General features: G+C 40.4%; 2 protein-coding genes across 6 annotated transcripts in view; both read left to right on the top strand.

The window, feature by feature from the left end:
* The first annotated feature begins 7 nt into the window (after window positions 1-7).
* serinc2 (serine incorporator 2) lies at window positions 8-10,260 on the top strand. 2 transcript variants are annotated; one of them, XM_065471320.1, is made up of 10 exons: window positions 8-104; window positions 5,041-5,202; window positions 5,398-5,585; window positions 5,753-5,832; window positions 6,424-6,561; window positions 6,873-7,042; window positions 8,060-8,150; window positions 8,311-8,464; window positions 9,321-9,536; window positions 9,620-10,260. In XM_065471320.1, the coding sequence occupies exons 2-10, from the start codon at window positions 5,167-5,169 to the stop codon at window positions 9,756-9,758; spliced, it is 1,212 nt and encodes a 403-aa protein (XP_065327392.1). In that variant the 5' UTR covers window positions 8-104; window positions 5,041-5,166; the 3' UTR covers window positions 9,759-10,260. The 2 variants fall into 2 exon arrangements, with proteins under 2 accessions (XP_065327392.1, XP_065327391.1); XM_065471319.1 differs by lacking the exon at window positions 8-104 and adding an exon at window positions 2,229-2,354.
* A 2,158-nt stretch (window positions 10,261-12,418) lies between these two features.
* The window catches only part of hivep3a (HIVEP zinc finger 3a), a 56,283-nt gene continuing 42,553 nt past the window's right edge, over window positions 12,419-26,148 (top strand). For 2 of the 4 annotated variants that reach the window (XM_065471315.1, XM_065471311.1), the window contains exons 1-2: window positions 12,419-12,579; window positions 12,892-13,004. The gene's annotated coding sequence lies outside the window, so the exon portion shown is untranslated. Of the gene's footprint in view, window positions 12,580-12,891; window positions 13,005-23,247; window positions 23,446-26,148 lie in introns of those variants that run through there. The other 2 variants (XM_065471316.1, XM_065471318.1) reach the window with 2 other exon arrangements.

Below are 26,148 nucleotides of genomic sequence, written 5' to 3'. Positions count from 1 at the left end.
GGCAACAAGGAGGCGGGTCAAGACGCACGCGCTTAGGCCGGGAGATACAGGAAGAGAGGGGAACTCGGCCTTCAAAATAAGAGCAACAGCAAGCGTTAGAAAAAGTAGGCAAGATGACATAAACAGAAAGATTCATTGAATATATGGATTAAAAAAATAAAGCAGTACTTAGTTGTAATGTCAAGTAATTTTACAATGACAGCAAATCCGCTTTGTATTTAGTGGACGACAGTGACAGCCATAAAAAGTTAAAAACAAGCAGGAGGGATTTGGAAAGCTTGAAGAGTTTGACTAAATAAAATAGAAAATGTGAAAACAATCAATTAAAAATATGCAAATAGCATATAGATGATTTATTATAATTATTATTATTGATAACAACAACAACAACAATAATAATAATAACATACATGTGCAGCTGAGTGTAAGGAGGTGCAAAGTGCAAACCAAAACACAAGTGTACAAGAATGGCAACCTTACATAATAACCTTTGTAAGCCTTTGGCTACTGTATCATTTTCTACTTACCAAATAAATATTGACCCTCTTCTCTTCCTTAATTTCTGAAAACCCTTCATGACAAAATTATCGCAGATTTTTAATAATCATGAAATTAACACAAACCAATTATCGTGATCAAACAGATTCTACTTCTTAATATTATTAATTTTGCCTTCTGTAATCTGTTTTCTACAGTCATTGATCTGAATAGCTTTATTTTATTTTGAAGGTAATTTGCTACAGTTTCCGTTGTTACTTTTCTTTTCTGTGCTTAGTCTTGTGGCTTAAAGGTTTGTACCATTGTTTTATGAGTGAGGGGTGCGCCTTTTTTATACGTTCAGATTATCAGAAGCAGTATCGCTTGTTTACATGCCCTTTGACTAAATCAGATAAGTCCGCCATATGTCTTTAGTCCTAAATACCACAAATATTTCAATCCTTCCTACTGCAGAGATTGCAGTGAGACTGCAATATGCATGCCAAGGCTGTTTATTAAGGCTTCCACCTTAAAACATTAAGAGAAGAAGAGCGATGCTGTAATAGCAAAGCGCTTTCTGAGGTTGTTTTAGTCAACAGGCAATTTTACACTCTAAATACTTTGTTCCGTGGACCTCTTATTATGGCATCAAATGACATCTAGAACAAGTCTAATGACAGGACACGGAATGTTTGGAAAAACATCGGATTGATTATAGTCATGATTTTATGTATCAAAGGGTTTGATCTGAACATCTTTTTATCTGGTAGAGAAAGCAAGTGTGAAGAGGCGGAAAATAGATCCTTGCACCGTAACAAATTACTCACAGCTGAACACCTTCACAGCGTCCCTGAAGGTCAGGCACACAAACAGATGGAGGTTTGCACCCTACTGCTTTAAACTCACCTTCAGTTTTTTTAAATTTACTTTTTCTTTTATTTTTTTATTTGTGCTGTAAGCTGTAATAAATCAAATAAACATGTATTTAACATTTCTTTACCACAAAGACATTAAATGTTAAGGCATTTAAAGGAACGCTATAAAATGATCACTAGAATTAAAATATCAATAAAATGGATGACGACACAACACCCTATGGTTTTAGAGAACACTCATTAAAACAGATACGCTATACAACATAATAGGAAACATGTTTTTCATATAATAAAATCATTGTTAATAATAATAATAATAATAATAATAATAATAATATTTAATATTGTCTTCCTGTTTTTTTAATGACTATTCTTTTTACTTGACCATAGTTCACTGAGAAATTTAGTAGGGAATTCTAAGAAAACGTGACGTACGTTTTGGTTTAGGTGTTTGAAGGCCTGTAAAAGAAGGGCGTTTTCGCTATTGCGCATTAGCACATAATTGGCCACATTTCTGGAGGGACAACTCACGGATCCAATCACAATAGGTTTTGGATGGCCAAAAGCCAAATATCTGGTTATTAACAGCAACGCCCCAGAGAAAACTGTCATACGCGCAGTTTTACCCAATTTAGCCAAGCAGTGCCGGAAGTACAGTCGATTAGGCGTCAAAGTAAAACAGAGCAGCCACAGTTTTAACAGCAACAGAACGTTCCGCGGATTATTTGTATTTCATATGAGGGTGTAAACTAATGCAAACATGTATGATTAACTGAAATATTTGTGTTTTCAGTTATGGATTATACCTGAATTGTGTACGTGCAGACAAAGAATTTTTTAATTTGAAGATCTCGTGCGGACGTCTGTCAATGTGTTCCGTGTAATTAACCTGACTCCATTGTTGTGCGTCAGTTTCTTCCTGAACTTTTCGAGCTTTGAGGACTTTTACGGAATTAGAACATCATGGGTGCTTGTTTGGCTCTGGGTTCACTCGGAAGTTGTGTAAGTATACACTTGCCGGTTGTCGTGTTGGCAAATGAAATACGTAGTCGTTTTTAAACGTCTTTATTTCTTTGTTTTTATCTAATTCTTTTGCCTTGCTTTACTAGGCAGGCCGACATTAGGCAAGGGAAATGACACAACTTCAAGTGAAACTGCTAAAATTAGATTAGTTTCCTTTAGCCTACTGGCAAACTCAACACTACACATGTCCTGTGACATTTACTTTGATCTTATACTTTCTTTAATGTTCTAAAGACATCGGTGCTGGATAGTTGAATTCGAGGGACGTCGGAATTATCAACTTTCTGAAGCGTTTTAGCAGATAAAGTGAGTAACTTGGTTTAGAGTTTTAGAGTGACGATGAACGGTGAGTTTAGACACGTGGAGAAAGGTTTGCGGCTACGACCCACATCATTTCAGTCAGTACATCAGTAGACGACGCTGCTAGCTGTCCAAGGTGGAGTTTCCGGAGTTTCCCAGATCTAAAGTCACGTGCCACATTAAATAAACAGCATCACTGTTTGTGCTGTTCATGTGCAAGTAATGATCTAGTTTTTGAGACTTCTGACACAACATATTGTGATGAAAACAAACGTTTTTAATGACTTGTTCAAACTGAAATCAAACGTAAGTGAAGACGTCATTCAGTGGGAACTGATTAGATTACCCCTCGGCAATTTGAAGATTGTGATGTGTGTTTCAAAGCATATACAAAACCTCCAAGACAACGTAATTTTGAGTTTTTCAAGCACTACTTTAACATTTTATTTGTTTATTTTAACTGCCATATTCAAATATCGGATCCAGGGTCGGTAGCTAACACTAATTTCTGTCACAGGTTGGAATATTTAAAGTATGAGAGATGGTTCTGCAAGGAAAATGTAACGAACAAATGTCCTAAAACAAAATCCAAGCTCGCAGCTTTTGAACTTTTGACTTTTTAACACACTCAGATGACGTCACTTCCTTATCGCGGTGTCATCTAAATTAACAGTGGTGTGTTTTGGGCGCAGGAATACGTTGTGATGTGGTGGACCATAGATCACGTCAACCTAAACAGAAACTTTTTTTTCCTCATTCTGATGACCACATTTGCCAAGAAGAGGAAATCATTCATGCTGTTAAGGACAGAGTCTGAGATTTATTGCAGTTTCTAAGAGCTGGAAATGTGGAAATGACTACAGTGTGAAATATAGTACAGTATTCTGATTCCAAGAAGCTAGACATTGCTTTTTCACTCTCTTTGTTAGTCCAATCGTTGTACCTGTTTATTTAATGGGGAGTGTTTTTTTTGTTTGTTTGTTTTGCTTATTTTTTTGTTTGTTGACACAGTAATGCTGACCTAAAAATTATTCAAGCATAAAAAGGCACCTTAGTCAGAGAGTTAAACCATTTTTGTGTCTACACATAACAGATACATTAGCAAAGAAAACAACTGCCAATTCCTGGTGTTCCTGGATAAAAACAAAACACACTACCAGTCATGGATTGGCCTCCGCAGAGCTCAGACCTCAACATTAGTGAAGCAGCAGCAGTGGGATCATCCTGACAGGAAACAAAGTAAAAGGCTGGTAACATCCAAAGAAGAGCTTTCAATGACCTTCAGTAAGCCTGGAGAACTATTCCTGCAGATGAAGGAAATGACAAGAAAGCCTGCCTAAGAGAGATGAGGCTGTGTTAAAGAATGAAGGTGGTCATACTAAATACTGCCGTTCAAGCAGTTTCTGGCAAAATATAAAGAAATTAAGACTCAAGACTTTTGCACAGCACTGTAAGTGCTATTGTTTTAGTGCCTTCAGTCACTGAAAACAACGGTGCCATTTTACACTGCTTCATTTTATCCTGTAAATGCTGCCCCAAAATATGACAATTTTCATGCAGTGACTCGAAAATTGAAGTTGGCTCACTTTCTGGAACAGAGAGTAGTTTCCCCTCTCTAAATGTGGCACTAAATCCACCTTCTGGAAGAGATTCTAGGTGTGCTGAAGTTTGCCATTCACCTTTTCTCATGTTGTACAGTAAAACCAAAATATTTAATTAGCTGACATATGCATGGTAATCACAGCAGGTGTCTTCTGGCAGTCTTGGAGAAACTTCACGATTGGGTTTAATACATGTGTCACTGACTTGGTCAGCTGTTCAGTTCATGCTGTTTGTTGCCAGCACTCTGTGGCACGGCTCAGCCGTTGAAACCGAATGCTTTTCAACACAGCTGCAGTGTTTACACCCTGGGCTCGTGTCCTCTGGAGCATTCTTATATTTAGTGAAGGATGGCTGCTCTCAGCTACAGTCTCCGCCTCGGTGCTTCATACACCTCTCAGCAGCATGCGCGTGAATCATGCAGAAGTCCTGTGTGATCCGGTTTGCAGCGCCGGATCAGAAACAGACAGGAGGAGAGATTTGTTATGGTGGCATCTCTAATCACAGACTTGATTAGTACCACAGGAAGGAAAAAATGGCTTGTCATTGCTCTCCTGAAAACATGCAGAAGAAAGAGAAAGATGGTTGCCCCTGACAGCAGCAGCAGTATCTTTTTTTTGTTGTTTTTGTTTTTCCCCCCTCCTAACCACAGTGTTTGCAAGCCATGCATGCATTATCCTGATTATCCTACACCCCCCGAGTCCTATCCCTGAGTTGCATAAAATATGAAGCTGTCCTGATATTTCTCTCTTTCGTCCTTCTCCAGGCATCCTGTTTGTGCGGCTCGGCCTCCTGCCTGCTGTCATCATGTTGCCCTTCCACATACAACTCCACCATCAGCCGGCTGGCCTTCTCCTTCCTGCTGCTGCTGGGCACGCTGGTGTCCATCATCATGATTCTGCCAGGCATGGAGGAAAATCTTAAAAAGGTTGAATGAGATTTAATGGCTATGAAAACAGTTTATTAACTGCTGTAATCCATCAACACAGATATTTTAAAGTGACCTAACTGGATGTTTGAATTGGGTTATTTTATCCCAGAACTTCCTGATAAATCTAGATGAATCAGTTGTACCCCACCGTTGCCCTTTCACCCTTTATTTTCCTATTTGCGTTCACGTCAGATTCCAGGGTTCTGCGTCGGCGGTTCGAGCATAATTGGCATAGAGAACAAGGTGAACTGTGACATCGTCGTGGGCTACAAGTCTGTGTACCGCATGTGCTTTGCCATGGCCTGCTTCTTCTTCCTCTTCTCCATCATCATGATCCGAGTGCGCAGCAGCAAGGATCCCCGAGCAGCCATCCAGAACGGGTTGGTGCTGCAGCTTTGTTTTCTCTGCTCCACGTTGTCACAGCATGCTGCACTCTGGTGGCCAAACGTGGACACTGCACCTTTTAAGAATGCATTTACCCAAACGCTGATAAACCGGTTTGCTGTGTGTACATAGATGGAATAACATTGATTTTTTTTTCCCTCAGTTTCTGGTTCTTCAAGTTTCTGGTGCTGGTTGGTATAACTGTGGGAGCGTTCTTTATTCCAGATGGAGACTTTAATACAGGTATGGTTTTAGCCACAGTGAGGACAGTTCTGATAAAATTAGAGCTTGAATCTTAATGCCTGTAGTTACACTTTTTGAAATTCTGTGAAAATGGAAACTTAAAGAGGGGACTTATATTAGTATTCAGTTACATACCATTGTATTGTTTAGTGTATTAGTCCATAACTGATGTAGAGTATGACATTCAGTAGTATCTACTTTTTTTTTTTTTTTTTTTGGTATGTCTAAAACTTGGTATGAACCCAATAGTCTTGGCATAAATTTCCCACAATGCTATGCAGCATTGACAGATTGCTGGACAGCGACAGAGAAGAGAGCTGAGCTCTAACGTCAGTAACTCATAAAATTAAGTCTTTCAGTATAAAAGTTTTAGCTTTGTTGTGATAGATCTTTCAGAGTTGTTTATCAGTACAAGGCTTATCTCACATGAATTTGCATTACCATGGAAACGTGTCTTATCTGTTAGACCTGATCAGATTTTAATGACGATGCTCCTGATCCAGATTCATGTTGTTGTAAACAAATGTCTGTAACACCACACAGAGAGCAAACTTGTGGAAACTTAACCGATCTCATTCTGTCTGCTACAAGTGTGGTATTACTTCGGCATGGTGGGCTCCTTCATCTTCATCATCATCCAGCTCATCCTACTGATTGACTTCGCCCATTCCTGGAACCAGTCCTGGCTCGAGAAGGCGGAGGAAGGAAACACCAAGTGCTGGTTTGCAGGTATAATACTACCAGATCTTCAAGTGATAGTTCTGTGGAGAAGCTGGAGTTTCCCAGATAAGGGATAGTAAGGGATATTATGTAAGATTAGGCTATGTATATACTACATGTACTACTTTTCTTTCCCTTAATCACTATACAGATAATTTATCTGCATAAAAGCCACTGAACTAACTTTGAGGTTGTGCTGTAAAAGTCTAGGATTTTGATCAAGAAGCTGATACTTCAGTGGGTCAGTGTTACTTTATGACCCAGCGACGTGTCACTTTAAAATGATTGTCTCTGATTCTGTTCTTGTGTTGCCCCCACAGCTCTCCTCTCCGTCACCTTCATCAACTACGCTTTGGCTTTTACAGCCATTGTGCTCTTCTATGTCTTTTACACCCAACTTGACGACTGCACAGAGCACAAAGTCTTCATCAGCCTCAATCTCATATTCTGCATCATTGTGTCCATTGTGTCCATTCTGCCCAAAGTCCAGGTGATGTAGAAACTTGAGGAGATAGACATTAAGAGACTTCTATAATTTACAGAAAAAACTGCTGCCATATTAATGTGGTGGCCCTGAGAGGTCAGACGGATTGCAGCTTAAGAAAAAGCTGGCAAAACACGACGGCAGTGATTCTGGGGTCGCAATAACACCACGGACCAGCTGCAGAAATCACAGAAAGGATTGCACTGAGATACACTTAGAAGAAACTGAGGGTTCATCAGTGTTGTAGGGAGAAAAAGATGCAAGTTTTAAACACATGATTCATATAACACCGTAGATACATTTGCTATTAGCTGTTTACTGTTAGCTTGTCACTTCCACAGCTGTTCCGTCATGTTATTGTCTCCCCAGAAACGTTGAACACAGAAACGCTGTTGTGTTTTGTAATTATTATTTTTGTAGCTTTTGCATCATTTTTTTCTCTCTTTCCAGTGTGTTTTATTCAATTCCATTGTGTTTTGTGTGCTTTTGGAGCGCTTTTCTATTTGCGGTGCATTTGACCTCTCAGGGCCACCGTATGTTAAAGCCCCGACAACTTCACTGGAGCATTGTCTGCTGCTCACTGTGCCGTAGCAAAGAAAGTGAGAAAAAAATCACTGAAAAGACTTTTCTCATGAGAAAAGATCAGTAATCAGGTGACTAATTCAGGCTATTACAGCTGTCCAGTGTAATATTAAATTAAATTTGTTTGAGTTCACTTCTAACTTCAGTTACTTGCACTTGATGTGATTTTATTGGATAATCAGGTTTGTGTTAATGATAAAATGACTTTGTGGGCTGGTACTATGATGGTGCTTCACTCAAACTGCATTTTTACAAAAACAATATTCACTAACTATTGCTAACTGCTTTGTACACACTCACTCAGATGGATGTAGCAGGGGCAAGCTCAGTATCTTGCCCAAAGACACAGACAGACTGCAGGAGCAGGGCCACACTGCTGACCTTTTGATTAACAGATGCTGCCTTCTTTTCTAACGTTTGGCTTTCTCCACGTCTCCACAGGAGGCACAGCCCACCTCAGGTCTGCTTCAGGCCTCCCTCATCTCCCTTTACACCATGTATGTCACCTGGTCAGCCATGACCAACAACCCCAGTAAGTCCAATAATTGAGCCACTGTATGGCTGCAGTGTATTCAAAGCTAAAGGAAACAAGTACACATGTTTTTAGAGCTACATACTGTTGTGGTCTTAATGGAGACGTTTCTCATCACTAACTGTTAGTGCTCACCCGAATTCCTGCTTTCCCACCTCAGACCGGAAGTGTAACCCCAGCCTGTTGAGTTTGGTCCAATCCAGCAGCCCAACTCCAGCACCAGGACCCACCTCAGCCCCCGGCACTACCCAGTGGTGGGATGCGCAAGGCATTGTGGGATTGATCATTTTCCTGTTCTGCACTCTTTACGCCAGGTATTTTACTGCTGCTGCTGAAAGAAAAGAATTGTGTGATGTATTATCAAGCTCTGTCTGTCAGTGGGGTCATAAAATATCAAAAATGCTTCAGATTGAAGCAAATCAACATGGTTAAACACACGATTGTGTTGATTAAGCAGTGGAAGTGTAAAAAAGGAACCCTGCTGTTCATCCAAATGACTATACTGGATTGTTGTAGTACATAAATGCTACTAGCTTTCAAAAAAGGACAATAAAACATATATGGAAGCATAGAGGATGTTTAAGTTGTGCTGCTGTTGATAGAGATTTTCAAGCGAGGTCATTGAGTCAGTGCAGGAAGAGAGATGAGCAGTAGCAGTAAAGAGGATTCAGACTCTCAGAATGTAAAACTTTAAGTAAGCCAGCAGATTTTAGTACTCGCAGTGTGTTCATATTTACTTATCAGACAGGTTCAGTGTTGTAAGCCCCAACCACCAAATTTCAGAAAGTATCACCTCCATGAACAGAAAACTTTTACGGGGTTAAAAGTTCATGTGACAACTGAGAGAGAGACAACTGCAGAATACATTTCTTCTTCGGTAGATACAAAAAGACCCATCAAACATGCTGGTGCATAATGGAGTGGCCAAAAATATAATTATTTGTTTGCATGTGGCATTGAATTGTTGCTGTAAAAAATCTACTTTGTAATAAACACGCCACAAACTCCACACAGAGAAACGTAGAAAAAAAAAATACATAAATCTAAATATTCACTTAGTTCAAAATAGAAACCAGTTCAAAACCAGTTCGTCTGCATCCACAATAAGAAGCTGCTGAAATTTGCTGCTGTCTGTGAAAAGTGAGTTTTTCATGTTGTTCCCCATCACAGCATCCGCTCATCCAACAATGCTCAAGTGAACAGACTGATGCAGACTGAGGAAGGTCAGGGTCTGACCGCCAGCGAAGAGGCCCCCGCGGGGGAGGACGGAGTCCGACGGGCTGTGGACAATGAGGAAGATGGAGTGACCTACAGCTACTCCTTCTTCCACTTCAGTCTCTTTCTGGCCTCGCTCTACATCATGATGACGCTCACAAACTGGTACAAGTAAGTACGTCCTGTTTGCTGCCACTACACCTTAAAGAGGTTCGCTTCTCTCCCAGTGCTGACTGTCTCTTGTGATTCTCTAGGCCTGACACTGACTCCCACGCCATGCAGACCAGCATGCCAGCCGTCTGGGTGAAGATCAGCTCCAGCTGGATCGGCTTGGGCCTCTATCTCTGGACTCTGGTGGCTCCGCTGGTGCTCCCTGACAGGGATTTCAGCTAAAAGCCGCCATCTGCACTTTTGCCATTTGTACCTTAAGTAAAGAAAGCTTTTGCTTAAACTTGTTCTGCTTGGATGTTGTACAGAAACAGAGCTTAAGAGCTTTAATCACATTCCAGTTTGTCACCTCAGGTAATTTTTCCTCATTCTCCACTGTTGCAAATATAATTGAAAGCACTATATGCCTTTTATAGGTCATTACCAAATGAATGCTGATTTCTATGGGGAATGGTGTTTCACTACATTTACATCATACTTTTTTTAATCATTGACTCTGTTTCAGTTTCATGGGAACATGTTTAGGTTTCTGAGATGTATTTGAGTTACCCTTTGTTTTTTTCACACTTTTGTCCACTTCACATATTGTGCCTTTTAAATGTTTTGCACACATTTGATATCTGTAAAGGTTTTTTGACATGTAGCTTTCACTAAAGTTGCTTCCTCAACCGGCTGATTTTTTTTTTTTTTCAATATAAGTAATAAAGCTGACGTTCTTTTAAACCTGTATGCAGTAATATTACTGTCCTGCAGATGGTACTGTTCTCCCTTTAACTCCAGCATGATTAGCAACATTGTTTGATTTTAATTATTGCAAAGTCTATAAAGATGTGTTGTACTTTTATATATAGACTTTTTAAAATTTATTTATTAGGCTTCAAACACTTTATGCTGCCTGCTGAACTCAGACTGGCAGGCATTTCCAAATGCTTCACTGTTCGCTCTCCATTGATCACATGGTGCTGCGACGATGTTATTCACTGTGTTCCTTCTATGCGGAATTCTCTTGTCCAGCACAAACACAACCATTTGGCAAGTAGTGGTGGGGGAATGTGCTTTTTCCCCATCACAAGATCAGCCTGAACAAGCTGCTTACACACAACTGTTTATTCAAGCTATCTTTTGGGGATGAGCAGCAAGTGACTGGCCTATAAAGTTTTGCCTGGAGACTGAACAGCAAATTTTCTCTTCACTATTCTCATGACATTTTTGAATATTTTTCCAACCACACAAAAATAAGATTTTCTTGCACTCTGGGTTACTCACAACCCCAGAGTGCAGAGTGTTAATAGTTACATAATACCAAAACACATATGTAAACAACATTTATTTAAGGCAAAACAAATTGATATTTTAAACTCTTGGCATAATTTGTTAAAAAACTAACCAAAAAAAATAATAATAAAATCACAACATGACACAATAACATTAAGCCAGTGTTCCCATAAGGCTGACAGATAACAGCTTTGTTGACATAGGTCACTAAACAGGTTAGTTTGCTGCAATAACTGGTTATGGGAGTAATCTGGCGCTGGTACAGTTTGCACACATTAAAAACCACAAAATGCAGAATTTCTGGTCAAAGTTGTGATTTTGTGAATTGACCCATATTGATGTGGGTGACTGCCACTGCATCCACAGCTCAGCTATGAGCAGCAGGCCAACCTAATGCTGTTATATAATGCAGAATGAGGCGCTGATCAGTTGCATAAGCCAGTTATAGGATCATGCTGTCATTGGGGACTCGCTGCTCTCCTCTCCCGGTAGTCCTTTGGTATTCTCAGCATTTCCCTAGGAGACCCTTCTCATCATCGTCATCACCATTGTCAACAGTGACTGCACCTCTAGTCTTTGGAGGGTTTGAAGAACCTGGCAACCCATGTGGAAATAAACAAAAAAATACCGCCCTGGAGCCCTGTGACATATTTTAATAGGCGGCCCCAGTAGTCTTCATTACACTCATGTAGGACTTTCATCACAGATCCAAACATGTGAGGACTAAACATCAAGATAAAGGAGTAAAAACATGTTTAAAAGTTTCACATATTAAATTTCAGTATTCAAATCAATAAAGTCAAATATGTTTTTGCATAATTAATGACTGCATCTCTCCTGCTAATGAGACTGCATTAAGAATGAGATCATTCTGCTGACAGCCCGTTTCAGCGATTCATTCTCTAAATCTTATTGTGTCATTTCACTATTTTGTTTTATTTTGTGCTGTAAATGCAGTGCGAGCCACTCAAAACGGAAAAAGTCCACATTCTTTGATTTAAGACAAACAAAAACACAATGACTAATATAATATTCATGCCACAAATACAAATATATATATATATATATATATATATATATATATATATATATATATATATATATATATATATATATATATATATATATAAAGAAACTCTCACGCGTCAGGAAAGAAATTAAGTAGTTTAACATGAACGTAGTTTGCTTGTCTAATGTTGTTGGGCTGTAATATTACTGTAAGATGACGGGTCTCCTGGTAGCGCGCCTAGGTTTGTGTCTCGCGCTCCAGCGGTGGCATGACGTAGCCTTCAGTTAAGCTCGTCTTAATAATAAACACGCAAAGCGGAAATTAAGCGACTAGACCACCAGAATAACTGCACAGAAACGTCACCACGTTCGGATTTTATTGCTATTTATTAGCAAAACCTGTTTTACTGGTCCACGTATACTTCTTAATAAGTTACAAATGATTATATGTTGAGGTGACTGGTATTGCCTTAATTTTTGCTTCACTTCAGAAATATTATTACTGAAGGCTATTGAAGCTGTTCTTGCTTTCTTGTGCTTGTTTGTTTGAAAAGCAATGGCCGGAAATACTTCATTTTTAATTTACCGGACATTGACAGCAATGATGCTAGCGCGATGGCAAATTACAGCGTACACTTTTGGGGGAATTCGCTTCGTCCCGCTACAACTACCGCATCTGGACTGGACTAATTACGTTAGCTGGTAACAACTACGCTTCTTCTCCGCCTGGTGTGACACAGAAAGCTTCTGTCCGAGTCCACAGGTTAGGGAGCCGGAATTCGGCAGCTGGAGGTGTTACGATAAATTAGCATAAATACTATTATCTGATGTGCTGTATGAGGTGTTACTGAATTATGCTAGTAACAAGCTAGCTAGAATGGCATGTGGCGATTCCGGTTTTAAATGTGACATTTGGCTGTCATGAGTGAAGCTTTAACCTAAGCCCGTTGACTTTGGTTTATTTATTTGTTTTCAAACAAACGTTAAAGCTATAGTTTGTAAATAAAATAAGCGACGATTTATTTTCGTCCCGTCAACGCCACAAGACTAATGGCATGGATTTTTTCGCTTTTAGTTTGAACGCAAATCTGGTCATTTCCTGTCTCCTCTCGGACAACCTCGGTTGACTTAACGCAGCTGGTGAAGCAGTGGACGCACCGCAGGGAAGTGAAGTTGAGCATCCTGCAGGTAATGTAAGCTCATATATGGTGTCAAGGGGGCGTTGTTTGAAATATTACCATTTGTTGTGCTATTTTAGTGTATTTGTAGCATGGTACACGCCGTTGCTGAATAGTTGTAATCCAGCGTGTTTTTTCTTGTCGCTATTTGTTGTGAATAGTAAAATGAAAATATAGTCAACATATGGTGACTAGCACGGGCAGAGCAGTCAGAGGACGCTTTCATGCGTTTGTAATGTTTCCTGCTCGCTCGATAGAAATGTACGCGGCTACCTGAGCTGCTGGTGGGCTTGCCCATTCCCCAAACTGGCTTCATTCATTGTCTGCGAGAGGGAGGAGGTGATGGTGGTGAGCTGCGGCAAGTCGGTCAGAAGTGAACATAAAGGGACAGGAAGTGCATTGATTTCAGCTTAAATAAACGGCTTGTGCCGTAGAATACGTGGGTAACTGGGGATAAAAGCAGCTGGGTGGTGTTAAAATTGTGTGTGAAGTGAACAGCGCGGAGCTGTGGTTGAAAAAAAAAAAAAACAACCCACAGGAGGAGAAATGTTTGGGGTTTTTTTACGACGCCGTTTTATTTTGAAATCACGTGGATGGTGGGTTTTTTTTCAGTAAACTTGACGCTGAACGTAGTAGCTCACCTTGGCTCTGTGTGGCATTATGTGGAAAAATTGGAGTGGTCTGCCTCTGCGTGTCCTGGGTGTTTTGCTAAATCTGTATTTCCTTGTTGTGGCAGGGCTGCGGCTTGAAAACGCTGCTGTGCGAGTATTCAGTGCCTTAAATCGCAACAGCTATCTCCTTTCACCCAGTCACTCCATTTAAAAGCCCCCAAACTTGCTGTTTTACACAGGTGTGAATCACTGCTCATGGTTTGTTATTGATTAGTCAGTGTTTGAGTCGGCAGCGCGTGATGTTGCTCGGGGCTTCAGCAGCTCTTTGCGCCTCGTTTGTAGCAAACTAGTCTTCATTCAAAAAAATCTGGCACTTCAATATTTATTAATTCTTCTGAAAGTGCGCATGCTCAAGAACACTACGTTTCTTTCTCACTTTTTTGTGGTCAGTGTAGCATCCACCTACGAGGACTTTTATTTCCATTTTTGTGTAGAAAGACAACCCTGTATGTTCAGGATCACCCCCCCCCCCCCATTTTTTTATTTTTATTTTTTATTTATTTATTTTTTTTTAATGATTTTCGTCATACCGTTGTGAGCAACATGGAGTAAAATGCGAGATTTTCTGAACGGACTCACGCTACACGCAACGGAAAAAGGCTACCAGCTGCGCTGTCTGCATAACGCCTTCCCCTTGCTCGGACATTTCTGCATAACCTGCTTGGCAAAGAATCCAATATGACATCATGCGTGAGAAGAATCCCCCCCCCCCTCAAAAAAAGAAAAAAAACAAACAAAATCAAAGCACCGATAATGTTACATAATCACAACTGAGCTTAAATTGGTGGGCTTGATTTGTATGTCAGTGTGGTTGCCAAATGGATAAACTTTACTGTCCCTGTGTTGTATGTTTGGATTTCTGTAGCACCAGTTGCTAATTACTAGTTGAGATGAAAATGGTGTGTACCTACAAAAGGGCAAGATTTATTGTACTGCTCAGAGCTAAAAATGATGCTGGATTCCAGGGCATCTGGGGACAGCTGTGGCTGCTGACTTTGCTACAAAAACAACAGTGTTGTTAGTTAATCCTTCCAAGACAGCATTTCTGAAAGTAAACTGGAGCTTGGGACAATGCACTGGTTCAGTATTTCTTTTCTTTTTTTTTTTGGGGGGGGGGGGGGGGGGGGAAGAATAGTCACTGATTATCTAAATCCAATTGTTCCTTCAAACGTTTCATGTTATTTCCTTTTACTAAATGACTGAATTGGGGTTCAGTTTTTGGTGGTTTTCTTGTAACCTCATCGTAAACATGTATTTCTGCTCCTGCTGAAGTGAAACATGTTTCTAGGAAATACTAATGGATCACAGTCATAAATTAATGCTCATCATGAGTCAAGCTGGGTAAAGCAGTTTGCTTCATAGTTTCGTTTTTACACGTCTCACATGGTCATGTCTCGCTTTGTAGTGAAAGGGTCAGATTTTTGCATTCCCTGGAAAGGCTTCATGTTAAAGCCTTGGGGCTGTGACTGTGGTTGTTTATTATAATCTTCTCTTCCCCCTGTGCTTCACCTTGTGAAGGGTGCGCAGGGGACAACAGTGCAGCACTGGGTCTTCCAGCAGTCAGTGGTGATGTTGCGTGCCTGCATCAATCACTCACTCACTCCCAAAAGGAGCAGAGGCAGCTCCTGTCAGTTATAGGATAAATAAATGAAAGCACAGCTTAATATTTTTGAAGCATAAAGCTGTTTGTGTTGCTGTAAATATTAACTAAAGCCTCTTTTTGAAAGGATTCCCATTAATCTCATGTAGTTTAACGTGTGTCATGATCAGGGCTTAAAGTAGACTTTGGAACCTAAGATCCATGTTGTGCTGGAGCAGAGGAAAATGACTGAGTTCTGGTGTTCTTGTTTCATTTGTCGATTGTCCATTTAATAGCTGCACCTCTGACGTTTACTTCTCAAGGGACCAGCAGATAATTCATAAAGGTATAACACAAATGACTGAAAAATAATTGATTATTTTAACAGATATAATATTATATTATTATATATTATAATAATAATAATAATAATAATATATAATTATTATATTATATATTAATTATTTTAACAGATATAATAATTAATTATATCTGTTGCTTTGTTGTTCACAAAATTATTTAGTTTTAGTTAATTTAGTCAATTCTGTTCAAGTGCAATCTTGAGTCAGTCCATATCTCCTTCCAATGATCAGATTTTTTTTGTAATTTTTCTTTTTAAAGGTGGCTACAAGCAATTGTTCTCCTGAGCTTTACAGAATTCACTGCTGTTTTACTTATTTTTAGTCCAGTATCTCAATCTAACTATTTTATGGGGAGCGTGTTGTTGTGTTTTTTGTTTTGTTTAGGGTTTTTTTGGTTTGTTTTTTTGCTTTCTTGTTTGTTAAGCTATAAAGGGTTGAACCTGTTTAGTGTATACACATAATGAACAATTTACGCACTTTGTTACTAGCAGCATTTTGGAAAAACACATGAAAATGACAAAGATAACAGTTTGGCATATCTTGGCATGGTGTCCAATGTCTTCTTAAAAAAAAAAATTGAGGAATCTGGACAAGTGCAGGACAAAAGAAGTAGTAAAAAGTACAGCAGTATCTAAAAATTGCGCTTAAGAAATCAGAGAAAGTCCGGCAAAGACCTGAGAAAGGCCCTGAGAAATGCATTTGTGCCTTCAGTTGACCCCTCTGTTCACCAAAGCCTTATCAGAAATGGTCTACAAGGCACATTGTGGAGCACTCAGTCATGGACTGGCCTCCTTAGAGCCCAGACCTCAACGTTACTGAAGCAGTGTCCTAGCAAACATTACCCGTTGAATAACTGTTAGTATTTCTACGTTTATTCATGGTTGGAAAACAGTTCCAAAATGAAACTTGAGTTCAGTGTTGCCTAGATGTTATTTGACTTTCTAGTAAGAGAAAATTTCTGTTCGCTAATTATTTTCTGCTATCTTAATTATTATTAATTAGAATAAAATGAAATGTGAAAAAAAGTTTCTCAGTAGATTACTTTTCTATTTTTTTTAAAATCAGTCTATAATGCTTTCATAAATGTGGAGGAGATCATTTTAAGAGTCTGTGTCAGCATACCACAAATTAAATACAATTTAAATGTAGCTAGTCTGTATGCTTTTTTTTCCCCCTTTTTTTACCTTTTTTTTTTTTTTACCTAATAAAACAAAATCATATGTGATCAACTCCTGTAAATAATAGATATGAATATGCTTAGAAATCGTAATGTCACATTTTTAAAAATTCAAATTTTCATGTCAGTAAACTCTGTTTTAAATTCTAATGGTTTAGGAGGCCATGCTCTTGGTAACACCCACATGCTCAGTAAGGATACGGTAATCAATACTGCAAATCCTAATTTTGAATTTCAAAAGAAAAAATAACGGCTTTGACAAAAATCAATAGGAACACTTCAGATTAACTACAATTTCCAGAGAGCCCTGATGGTGCTCAGGACACCTGATAACTAGCTGAGAGCAGCACCTGTTGAGCCCATGATTCAGTGGTGAAACTCAGCCTCAGTGTGTGTGTGTCAGTTCACCTCTCCCAGTTGTACAAAGTAGATTTTACTCTTGGTCTTGAATAAACCTTTGATTATGAATAATTCATTACCTTAATGTGTAATTCTCCTGCAGTGGCAACAAACAAACAAAAGAAAAGGGTGGAGTGCCCACTCCGGGTCAGGGACGAGTTCCTGCCCCAAGTGGAGTTTAAGTATCTCAGAGTCTTTTTCACGAGTGACGGGAGAAGGGAGCGGGAGATCGACAGTCGGATTGGTGCTGCGGCTGTAGTGATGCGGATGCTGTACTGGTTTGTCGTGGTGAAGAGAGAGCTGAGTGTAAAAGCACTGTACCGGTCGATCTACGTCCCTACCCTCACCTATGGTCACAAGCTGTGGGTAGTGACCGAAAGAATGAGATCGCAGAAATGGACTTCCTCTGAAGGGTGGCTGGCCTCTCCCTTACTGATGGGGTGATAAATTCAGCCATCCGCGGGGCCCTCAGAGTAGAGCTGCTGCTCTCCACATCGAAAGGAGCCAGTTTAGGTGGTTCGGCCATCTGATAAGGATGCCTCCTGGGTGAAGTGTTCTGGGCATGTCTCACCGGGAGGAGGACCTGGGGCAGACCGAGGACACCCTGGAGAGATTATATTTCACAGCTGGCCTGGGAATGCCTTGGTGTTCCTCCGGACAAGCTGGAGGGGGTGGCTGGTAAGAGGGAGGTCTGGGCTTCTCTGCTAAAACTGCTGCCCCCCGCAACGTGGCCCCAGATAAGCGGAAGAAGATGGATGGATGGATGTGATGAGTGTAATTTCATTGGATTAATGATACAGTGACACAATCCCGCAATCGTTGTACACAACGACACAAACCCAGAAACGTATCTGAGAATCAGAGAAGCGCGTCAGCTAGGGCTGCTCAATTAATCGAATTTTAATCTCGATTACGATCTGGGCTTTCAACGATCATTAAAAATGACTGAGCCGATTATTAGCACCTCCCTCGTGCTTTACTCTCGCGAGGTGGCAAATCGAGCGCACCTCTCTGCGTTTTGAACACGCGTCACATCAATTAAGAGTACCCGAGGAAAGCTAAGCAGACGTTATTTGGAGAGGAGAGGATAATGGCTGCTAAAGAAAGAATGCCGTTGGTTGAAAAGCGAGGTAAAACTACTTCAGTGGTGTGGAAACATGGGTTCGCGGAGTCAGACGTGGATCAAGTAGACATAGTGTGGAAACTTTGCTATGGTGTCGTAGCTGCACCACAGAGCAACACTACAAACAGTGTTGGGGAGTAACGGAATACATGTACCGCCGTTACGTATTTAAAATACAAAATATGAGTAACTGCATTCCGTTACAGTTACCGTTTAAAAAGGTGGTATGTAGAATACAGTTACTTTGTTGAAATAAATGGATTACACGGCGGTATTTTCCTGTTTCATATTGTCGCGGGTCAGGACTGTTTGGGTTTTGTTTGACAGCTATGTTCTGTTGTTCCAGGCGGCAGCGTTACGGTTGCCATGGTAACAGGGTGACGCTCTCTCTGCGTGTTTCCTGGGTGAGAGAGCGCCTTTTTGTTGTTGTTGTTGTTGTTGTGCTAATCTAATAGGCAGAATGCTACAGGCATAGTCCTAAAGAATGTAGCCTCATGGGCAGTGTAGTCCATACTGCAGGGAGAATGGACTACCATACACGTTATGTGTCTGTGAGCGCCAGGAGGGAGAAAAAGGAGAGTGGAAAAGTAGGAGTTATCATCGAGCAGAAACGGGAGCTGGAAGCATGTAAATATAATAATAACCACTGCAGCCAAGAAGAGTGCCTGATGAGCCCAGTTGTAAGTAAGCTATTAAGACTCGACTGTACACTGTGTTCGTGTTTTCCTCCGAAACAATAAGTTCCGTTGGAGCAGCCTTTAAAATCCTCTCTCTGTCTAAAACTTGACCCAGACAACAAAGTAAAGCTATTTTTCGGCTACGAGCCGACACGGAACCCGACGTATTAGCCATTCATTGTTATTGTTAAATAAATATCGTCAAATAATCGAGATCTCAATTTCAGTGAAAATAATCGTGATTATCATTTTTGCCATAATCGAGCAGCCCTAGCGTCAGCCTCGGGTGGTGAGTTTGTCCCTGAAAAGAGAGCTGCTTTAATACCCTTCAAAGCACAATACTTTACAAAATATGCAAGAAAATCATTAAAGTCAAAAGACTAAACTTTTTTGGTTTTACCACTTAAAGCCAAAAACCCCCCAAACAAACCACTTTTAGATCTCACCAGGCTATGAAGGCATGTGAGGAGATACTAGCAAGTAGTGACGTGAGGCTCAAAAGTAATGACTCATGCATGTACATGCATTAAAGCATGTAAAAGGATGAGCGCATTTCTGAAAGAAATTAACAAATAATACTGCACATTGGGGTGGCACAGTGACCTGTTACCTCACAGCAAGAAAGGTTCACTGCTTAAATCCAGTTGTCTCTGGGTGCTCCAGCCTCTTCTCACAATCCAAAGACATTGAATTGTCAGTTTCTCTGTGTTAGCCCCGAGAAAGCCTTTCCAGAGTGTAACCTTCCTTTTGCTCTATGAGAGCTGGAACACTTCTACACACTCAGTTTTTTGTTTGTTTGTTTGTTTGTTTCTTTAGAGTGATTAAACTGAAATGAACCAGGATTATACAGTGGATTTTTTTCAAAGTCAAAAGACCTCATCTCACATTGGAAGATTTGCCATCATATAGGATTTTAAAAAAAGATTTGTACACTCACATCACCATGAACTCAAAAATTATGTTGAACATTTTTTTCCTGAGAGTACAGAAAAAAAATGTTGGAAAAAAGTATAAAAAAATATTGATTTAAAATACAGCCCTACATGGTTCATTGAAATATTACTGTATGTTTCAGCCCTGTTGATTCAGTTTTCATTTCCTAGAGATGATCTGCTGATAAGTTCATTTTCTTGGATGCTCTATTGTCTATATTGCCTAAAGGTAGTGTGTGTGTGTGTGTGTGTGTGTGTGTGTGTGTGTGTGTGTGTGTGTGTGTGTGTGTGTATACACACATTCTGGACCTCACAGAAGACAGAAGGACCAGCGTGTCTAAAACAGCCATTAGAGAAGCATCGTGGGAAGTAGCTGTAGGTTCACTTATTATTGTCATATTATTAGGTGATGACAAGCAATGAAGTGGAAACATATGTTCAGGAACATTATTGTTGACTACAGCTGTAATGCACTTTTATCCAGAACAACTTACCAAGCGCCTGATGTCTGCCAGTGTATCAAGCATAAACAAAACCATCATTATCACCATTATGCTGTAATTCCTGTTAGTTTGTAATGGATCCCTGTAGATTAGCGTCACTCCTATCGGGCCTGATGTTCAAGCAGGAGCATAATGGCCTCACTGTGGCATTGATAGGCACTAAGCCCAAATAGCTTTCACTGGCTTTGCCACGAGAGAGGGAGAGGGAGAGAACATGTTGAGTGGAGCTCAAAAGGCAAGGCACCTGGTTCTTAACACGTACAGTGGTGGTATGGTAAACATTTATGCAGCATGCAGAGTCTCAGTGGGTGTTATGAAGTCCCACGTTGTGCTGCTATGTTATAAAATGGCATAGTTTTTGCTACGTCCTTTTCACAGGTTCCTCTGTTCAGCAAGGGCAGTGAAGCCAGCGAGGACAACATTGATATTCATGCTCCCTGTTCTTAAGGGAGTCACCAGTAGGCACCTTGTCACTCAGGTGCCAGTCACTAGTGTCCTTGGTAGCAGGTGAAGTGTTCCAGGTTAAGAAGTCAAAATGTATTAAACAAGTGTAGACTTTAGAGCAGGGCGATATGGCCAAAAATATTTATCACGATATATATTTGAAAATTTGCGATAACGATATAACTGACGATATAATTGATGCGAGACAAAATACAACTCCACAACATTACTAGCGCAAAAAGACAACCTTCCATTTATTTCACTTAAACAAGAAGCTGGTTTTTATGTGCATTACAGCTATATAAAAATTTAACAGTGTAAATGCAAATTCCTTGCTGAAAGTTTAACCAAAAGGCATTTCCAGTAGAAATGGGCTGACATATCCTGAGCATAACCATGTATAATATCCACTGCAGTTAAAAAGAGGTGCTTTGCAACATTAAACTGCAGTGTGCAGTACGTATTTTTCGGACCATAAGGTGCACGGGATTATAAGGCACATTAAGCGAAACAAAGCAGTCAGATAAATCAAACTTTATTCAACTCGTTCTTCTTGCTTCCTCCACTTCTGTACCATTGATTCATTAATGCTGTATTCTATCACAGCTGCTCTATTCCCATGTTGTTGCAGTATATTAATGACTAACCTCATATTGTGGATGGATTATCTCAGTTGTTCTCCTGACTGAAGTTTGGTCCGTTTACAGCATCCTGCCATGCGATTGCATTTGTCTCTAACTATCAGGAACCTTAACGTTAACTTTTATAAGTGGAAAAGTGTTAGTGTTCATCCTCCAGCTTGACTGTTTATGTTAAGCTAACATAGCTGTGTCGCTAGCGATCACGTAGCACATCATAATATACCAGCTAGCCCAACTTCAGTAACCCTACAAACGTCAATGCTGTTTAGTTTCCTGTCTTCATTTATGTTGGACGTGATAGCAGAGCTGTACGTTTGAATTTTTTCAGAAATCTCTCAGTCAGAACATGCTATTTCATGCTTAGGTAACTAGCGAAACTAGCGAGCTAACTTCCGCTAGCTTCCTGCTAACTTCTAACTCCGTTAAATGTAATAAATTCTGTTTTCATGGATGCCTGGAAGTTAAACTTCATAGTTACACCTGGTAAAGCAGCAACGCTGATCGTTTTATTAAAGATGAAAGAATTTAGACAGTTTTTAACTCTCAGTGATGCTGCAGTGTTCGTTTGACCTGAAGCATACGGAGTTTAGGACCCAGATTACTCCCAGATTTAAGAGCATCTTAGTCCGACAAATACGGCAATAACGACGGCCCGCTTGCATGTTCTGCAAAAAAATGTGCTTTGTCGTGTATCTGACGGACAAACTCCAAACCAGTTCCACATCACTGAAGTTGCACCATTTTTACAAACCAATTCTGGTTCATCTGTTTCACTCAACAATCGGCCATGTGCGTATGAAAACAAAGGCACTGCGCATGCGCGTTTTACTCATATTCTATTGCGATATGTCATTTTCCTATCGTTGCCTAACATTATACCGGTATTACCGTGAACGGTATAATATGGCCCAGCCCTAGTAGACTTCTTCATCAGTCTGGACCTTTTTGAGTTTAAATGGAAAAAAAAAATTAAATAGTATGTTAATCATGTAAGCATTACATCTATTTGTCAGTAAGTTACACGACTGAAATTCTGACTCTCTTCCACAGTGTTTCCTCGACTGGTTGGGGATGAGAGACACTCACCCCCAACCAGTCGAGGCAAATGGTGGCCCGTTGCTGAGGCTTTTTCTGCTGGAGGTTTCTTCCTGTTAAAAGTGAGTTTTTCCTTCCCACTGTTGCCAAAAGCTTGCTTGTTGGGGTTTTCTCTATTATTGTATGATCCTTACCCTACAATATTAAGCGCTGTTGTTAAGCGGATTCTCCTGTCCAGCACCCTGGCAAAGACTTTCCCAGGGAGGCTGAGGAGTTTGATTCCCCCTATAGTTGGAACATACCCTCCTGTCACTCTTCTTAAAGATGAACCACCCCTGATCTCCACGCAGCATTGTAGAGTCAGTTGAATGTTGTTCAGATGAAATCAGCAGCGCTCCACCCACACTATACACAGTGTAGGTAGAGCACTGCTTATAACTCCTGAGTCGCCTGACGCTTTGCCAGAATCTCTTCGAGGCAGTCTGAAAGTCTTTTTTTTTTCCCCCCCCGTTCTCTTCCCACACCCGAGTTTTTGCCTCAGCCCCTGCCCAAGCCGCATTCCTCTTTCTCTTGGCCTGTCGGTACCCATCAGCTGCTTCCGAAGTCCCACAAAGAAGTCCCCGGGTGGAGCACCCTCAAGCACCCCGCCCAGGGACTCCAAGAAGTACTCAGAACTGTTGTTTGGCACATAAGCGCCAATGACAGTCGGGACGCGTTCCGCGACCCAAAGGTGCAAGGAACAAACCCTCTCGTCCACCTTGAGAATCCCCAACGTACAGGCACCAAGCCGATCGGATACTAGGATACCCACTCCAGCCCGCCGCCTCTCACCAAGGGTAACTCCAGACTGAGACAGAGTCCAGCCCCTTTCCAGGAGACTGGTTCCAGAGCCCAAGCTGTGCGGTGAGGTGAGTCTGACTATATCTAGCTGGTACCTCTCAACCTCACGCACTAACCCAGGCTCCTTCCCCACCAGAGAGGTAACATTTCATGTCCCAATTTGCTAGTCTTGGTAACCAGACATCGGTCCACCAGGGCCTCCATTTCTGTCTGCCTATACACATTGCACCCAACCCTTACGGTGCCTCCTGCAGGTGGTGGGCCTACAGGAGGATGGACCTATGGCCCTCTTTTTGGGCTGTTCCCGGCTGGGCCCCATGGATTAAGGCCCAGCCACCAGACGCTGGACCTTGGACACCCTCCTTGGGCCAGGCTCCAGGGTGGGGACCCGGTAACCCTATCCCGGGCAGGGTGAACTGTTCTTATACCCATTGGGATCCAGATTTATTTTTCAAAATAAAGTTGTAAGCTATTAGATACATTACCCAAATCTTTTTCTTTCTTGACCATAATTTTGAAAGATGACATCTGACATACCACTAGAGCACCCCACAATGATATGATATTATGATATTTATTTTTTTAAACATTTTGCTTCTTGCTGACTATTGCAGTAAAATATATTGCAATTTACCATCTTTTTTTGTAACTGCAAATTATGAAGTTTGAAAGTTAACTTTTATCAAGATCTGTGTTATCCTGTGCAATAGGTTTATGTCAAATTTACTGCAAAATGAGCTTTTCAACTGTATCAAAACTCTTACTAAAACCTGCTGTAATACTGATATAAGACCGAGTCAGTCTGATATCAGTCTGTGATTGCATGTGGTCAAGTTGATAGTTATTGGCAGTCTGTTTAATGAGAGAGATAGATATATATATATATATATATATATCTATATATATATATATATCTATATATATATATATATATATATATATATATATATATATATATATATATATATATATATATATATATATCTATATATATATATATATCTATATATATATATATATATATATATATATATATATATATATATATCTATATATATATATATATATATATATATATATATATATATATATATATATATAGAGAGAGAGAGAGAGATAGATCGATAGATATATCTCAACAATTTATTTTTAATTAATAAATTGTTGAAACTCATATCTGTTGTGTCTACATAGAATTTCACTGTGATAGCGCCATTTGGTTGCTCTGAATTCACATTGTCAGCTGTGTCCATCGTAGGGTGGTTTTTCGGTCGTGCTGATTTCATGTAAGTTATCTCAGTGCTACATGAGATGAGCTCTCTTTTCACAGTACTCCAAGACCATTTTAATTTATTTAATAAAATATCGATATTTGGTGTCTCACCATCGATACAATATTGCCATCCAAACACTGCAGTACTATGCTGTATCGATTTTTTTTCTCCCACCCTTACGCTGTGATTGTAGAAGTCTCAACCAACACCAAACACACCACTTACAAAGAAATGTATATATATTTTATATTTATACATTTCATCATACTATTACGTTTAAAGCTTTTTGTTGGTGGTTTTACACTGTTTTGTCGACTTAAATGATCACCAATGACTTGGTTTTAGTGCGTATTTTTAAGTAACAAGACTATAACTACTTGCTTCTGGCGAGCCACTGCGGTTCAAGTTTGAAATAGGAAATGACTGTTTCCTATCCTCTACACTGGCTACAGTATATAATGCTGAAATTGCACTGGAACAGATCTCTTCCCAATGTAATATATCATCAAACTCCTCGCGCCTGACAAATCCCTTTTTTTTTTCTTAACTCTAAGCAACTACAGCAGTAATAAATAAGATTCTTCACTTATAAAGCTCACGTATGTATTATGTACATCCTACTTTAGGTCCAAGCACTGACGTGTGCAAGGATGCGCGCACACACACACTCTTACGTGTATGTGTTGATGAGGGTGACAGTATTCTAGGTAGTCATGCAGTAGGAGACCCTCTGTTTGTCCTGATCATCAATCAGGACAAACAGGGCTTCCCCCAGCCACAGAGACGCTAGCTTGAATGTCAAAACTGCCATCAACAAACAGATTTCCTCCCCACCAGCGGCCAGCCTAACACGACAGGAGCGGAAATTGACTCTCATCCTTGTTAATGAAAGGATACACTCACCCTGTGTGGGTGTGCGGGTGTGGGTGTGTGTGCGTGTCTGTGTGTATACGCAGAGGAAAACATGTTGGCAGAAAAGCGTGCAAGTGTGCTTTGTGAATGCCGTATGCTCGGGTGTTATGCATGCAGTGCGTGTGTATCTGTGTATGGGAATTAGAGCATGTGTGCTCTCTCTGCGAGCTGTTAGGCCATCGGCCGAGCTGCAGCCCTCTTCTGGAGGGGGTTGGATGCCATCAGTGACCCCGGAGGCAAGCGTATGGGCCCAGCTTGGGTTTCTGTGAGGTGGAGAGAAACCTCTGGTTTCTGTGACCCCTGAGGAGAGAGCAGCCTGTGAGGCAGAAGGCCTGTCAGCTGCAGTTCTCATTCACAAATCACCTACACAGAGAGAGAGCACAAAATGTACCCACATTCACCTTTCTGGCAGTTTTTAATTCATCCATCAAGGTTATGTGTTCCTGTGTGCTGCAAGGTACCATACACACTATTGTGTGTAAGGTTTTTTTTTTTTCCTTCAAGCAGCCTGCTTTACAAGAAATAAACAGATTAGTGTAATTGGGGCTTGCAAGTCTTTCTAAAGTTAGCCCCAACGCTACCATC

The sequence above is a fragment of the Pelmatolapia mariae genome, linkage group LG22 (genome assembly GCF_036321145.2).
Source record: "Pelmatolapia mariae isolate MD_Pm_ZW linkage group LG22, Pm_UMD_F_2, whole genome shotgun sequence".
In the NCBI taxonomy this organism is placed as follows: domain Eukaryota; kingdom Metazoa; phylum Chordata; class Actinopteri; order Cichliformes; family Cichlidae; genus Pelmatolapia; species Pelmatolapia mariae.
Note: the sequence above shows the minus strand (reverse complement) of the source record. Positions and strands in the feature narration are given on the sequence as shown.

What these genes read in the sequence shown, in the direction of transcription:
- serinc2 (XM_065471319.1), top strand. Translation starts at nt 2,316, where the DNA reads ATGGGTGCTTGTTTGGCTCTGGGTTCACTCGGAAGTTGT. An exon ending in CCATTCTGCCCAAAGTCCAG is followed by an intron (nt 7,043 to 8,059) that starts GTGATGTAGAAA and finishes ACGTCTCCACAG; the next exon opens with GAGGCACAGCCCACCTCAGG. An exon ending in ACGCTCACAAACTGGTACAA is followed by an intron (nt 9,537 to 9,619) that starts GTAAGTACGTCC and finishes GTGATTCTCTAG; the next exon opens with GCCTGACACTGACTCCCACG.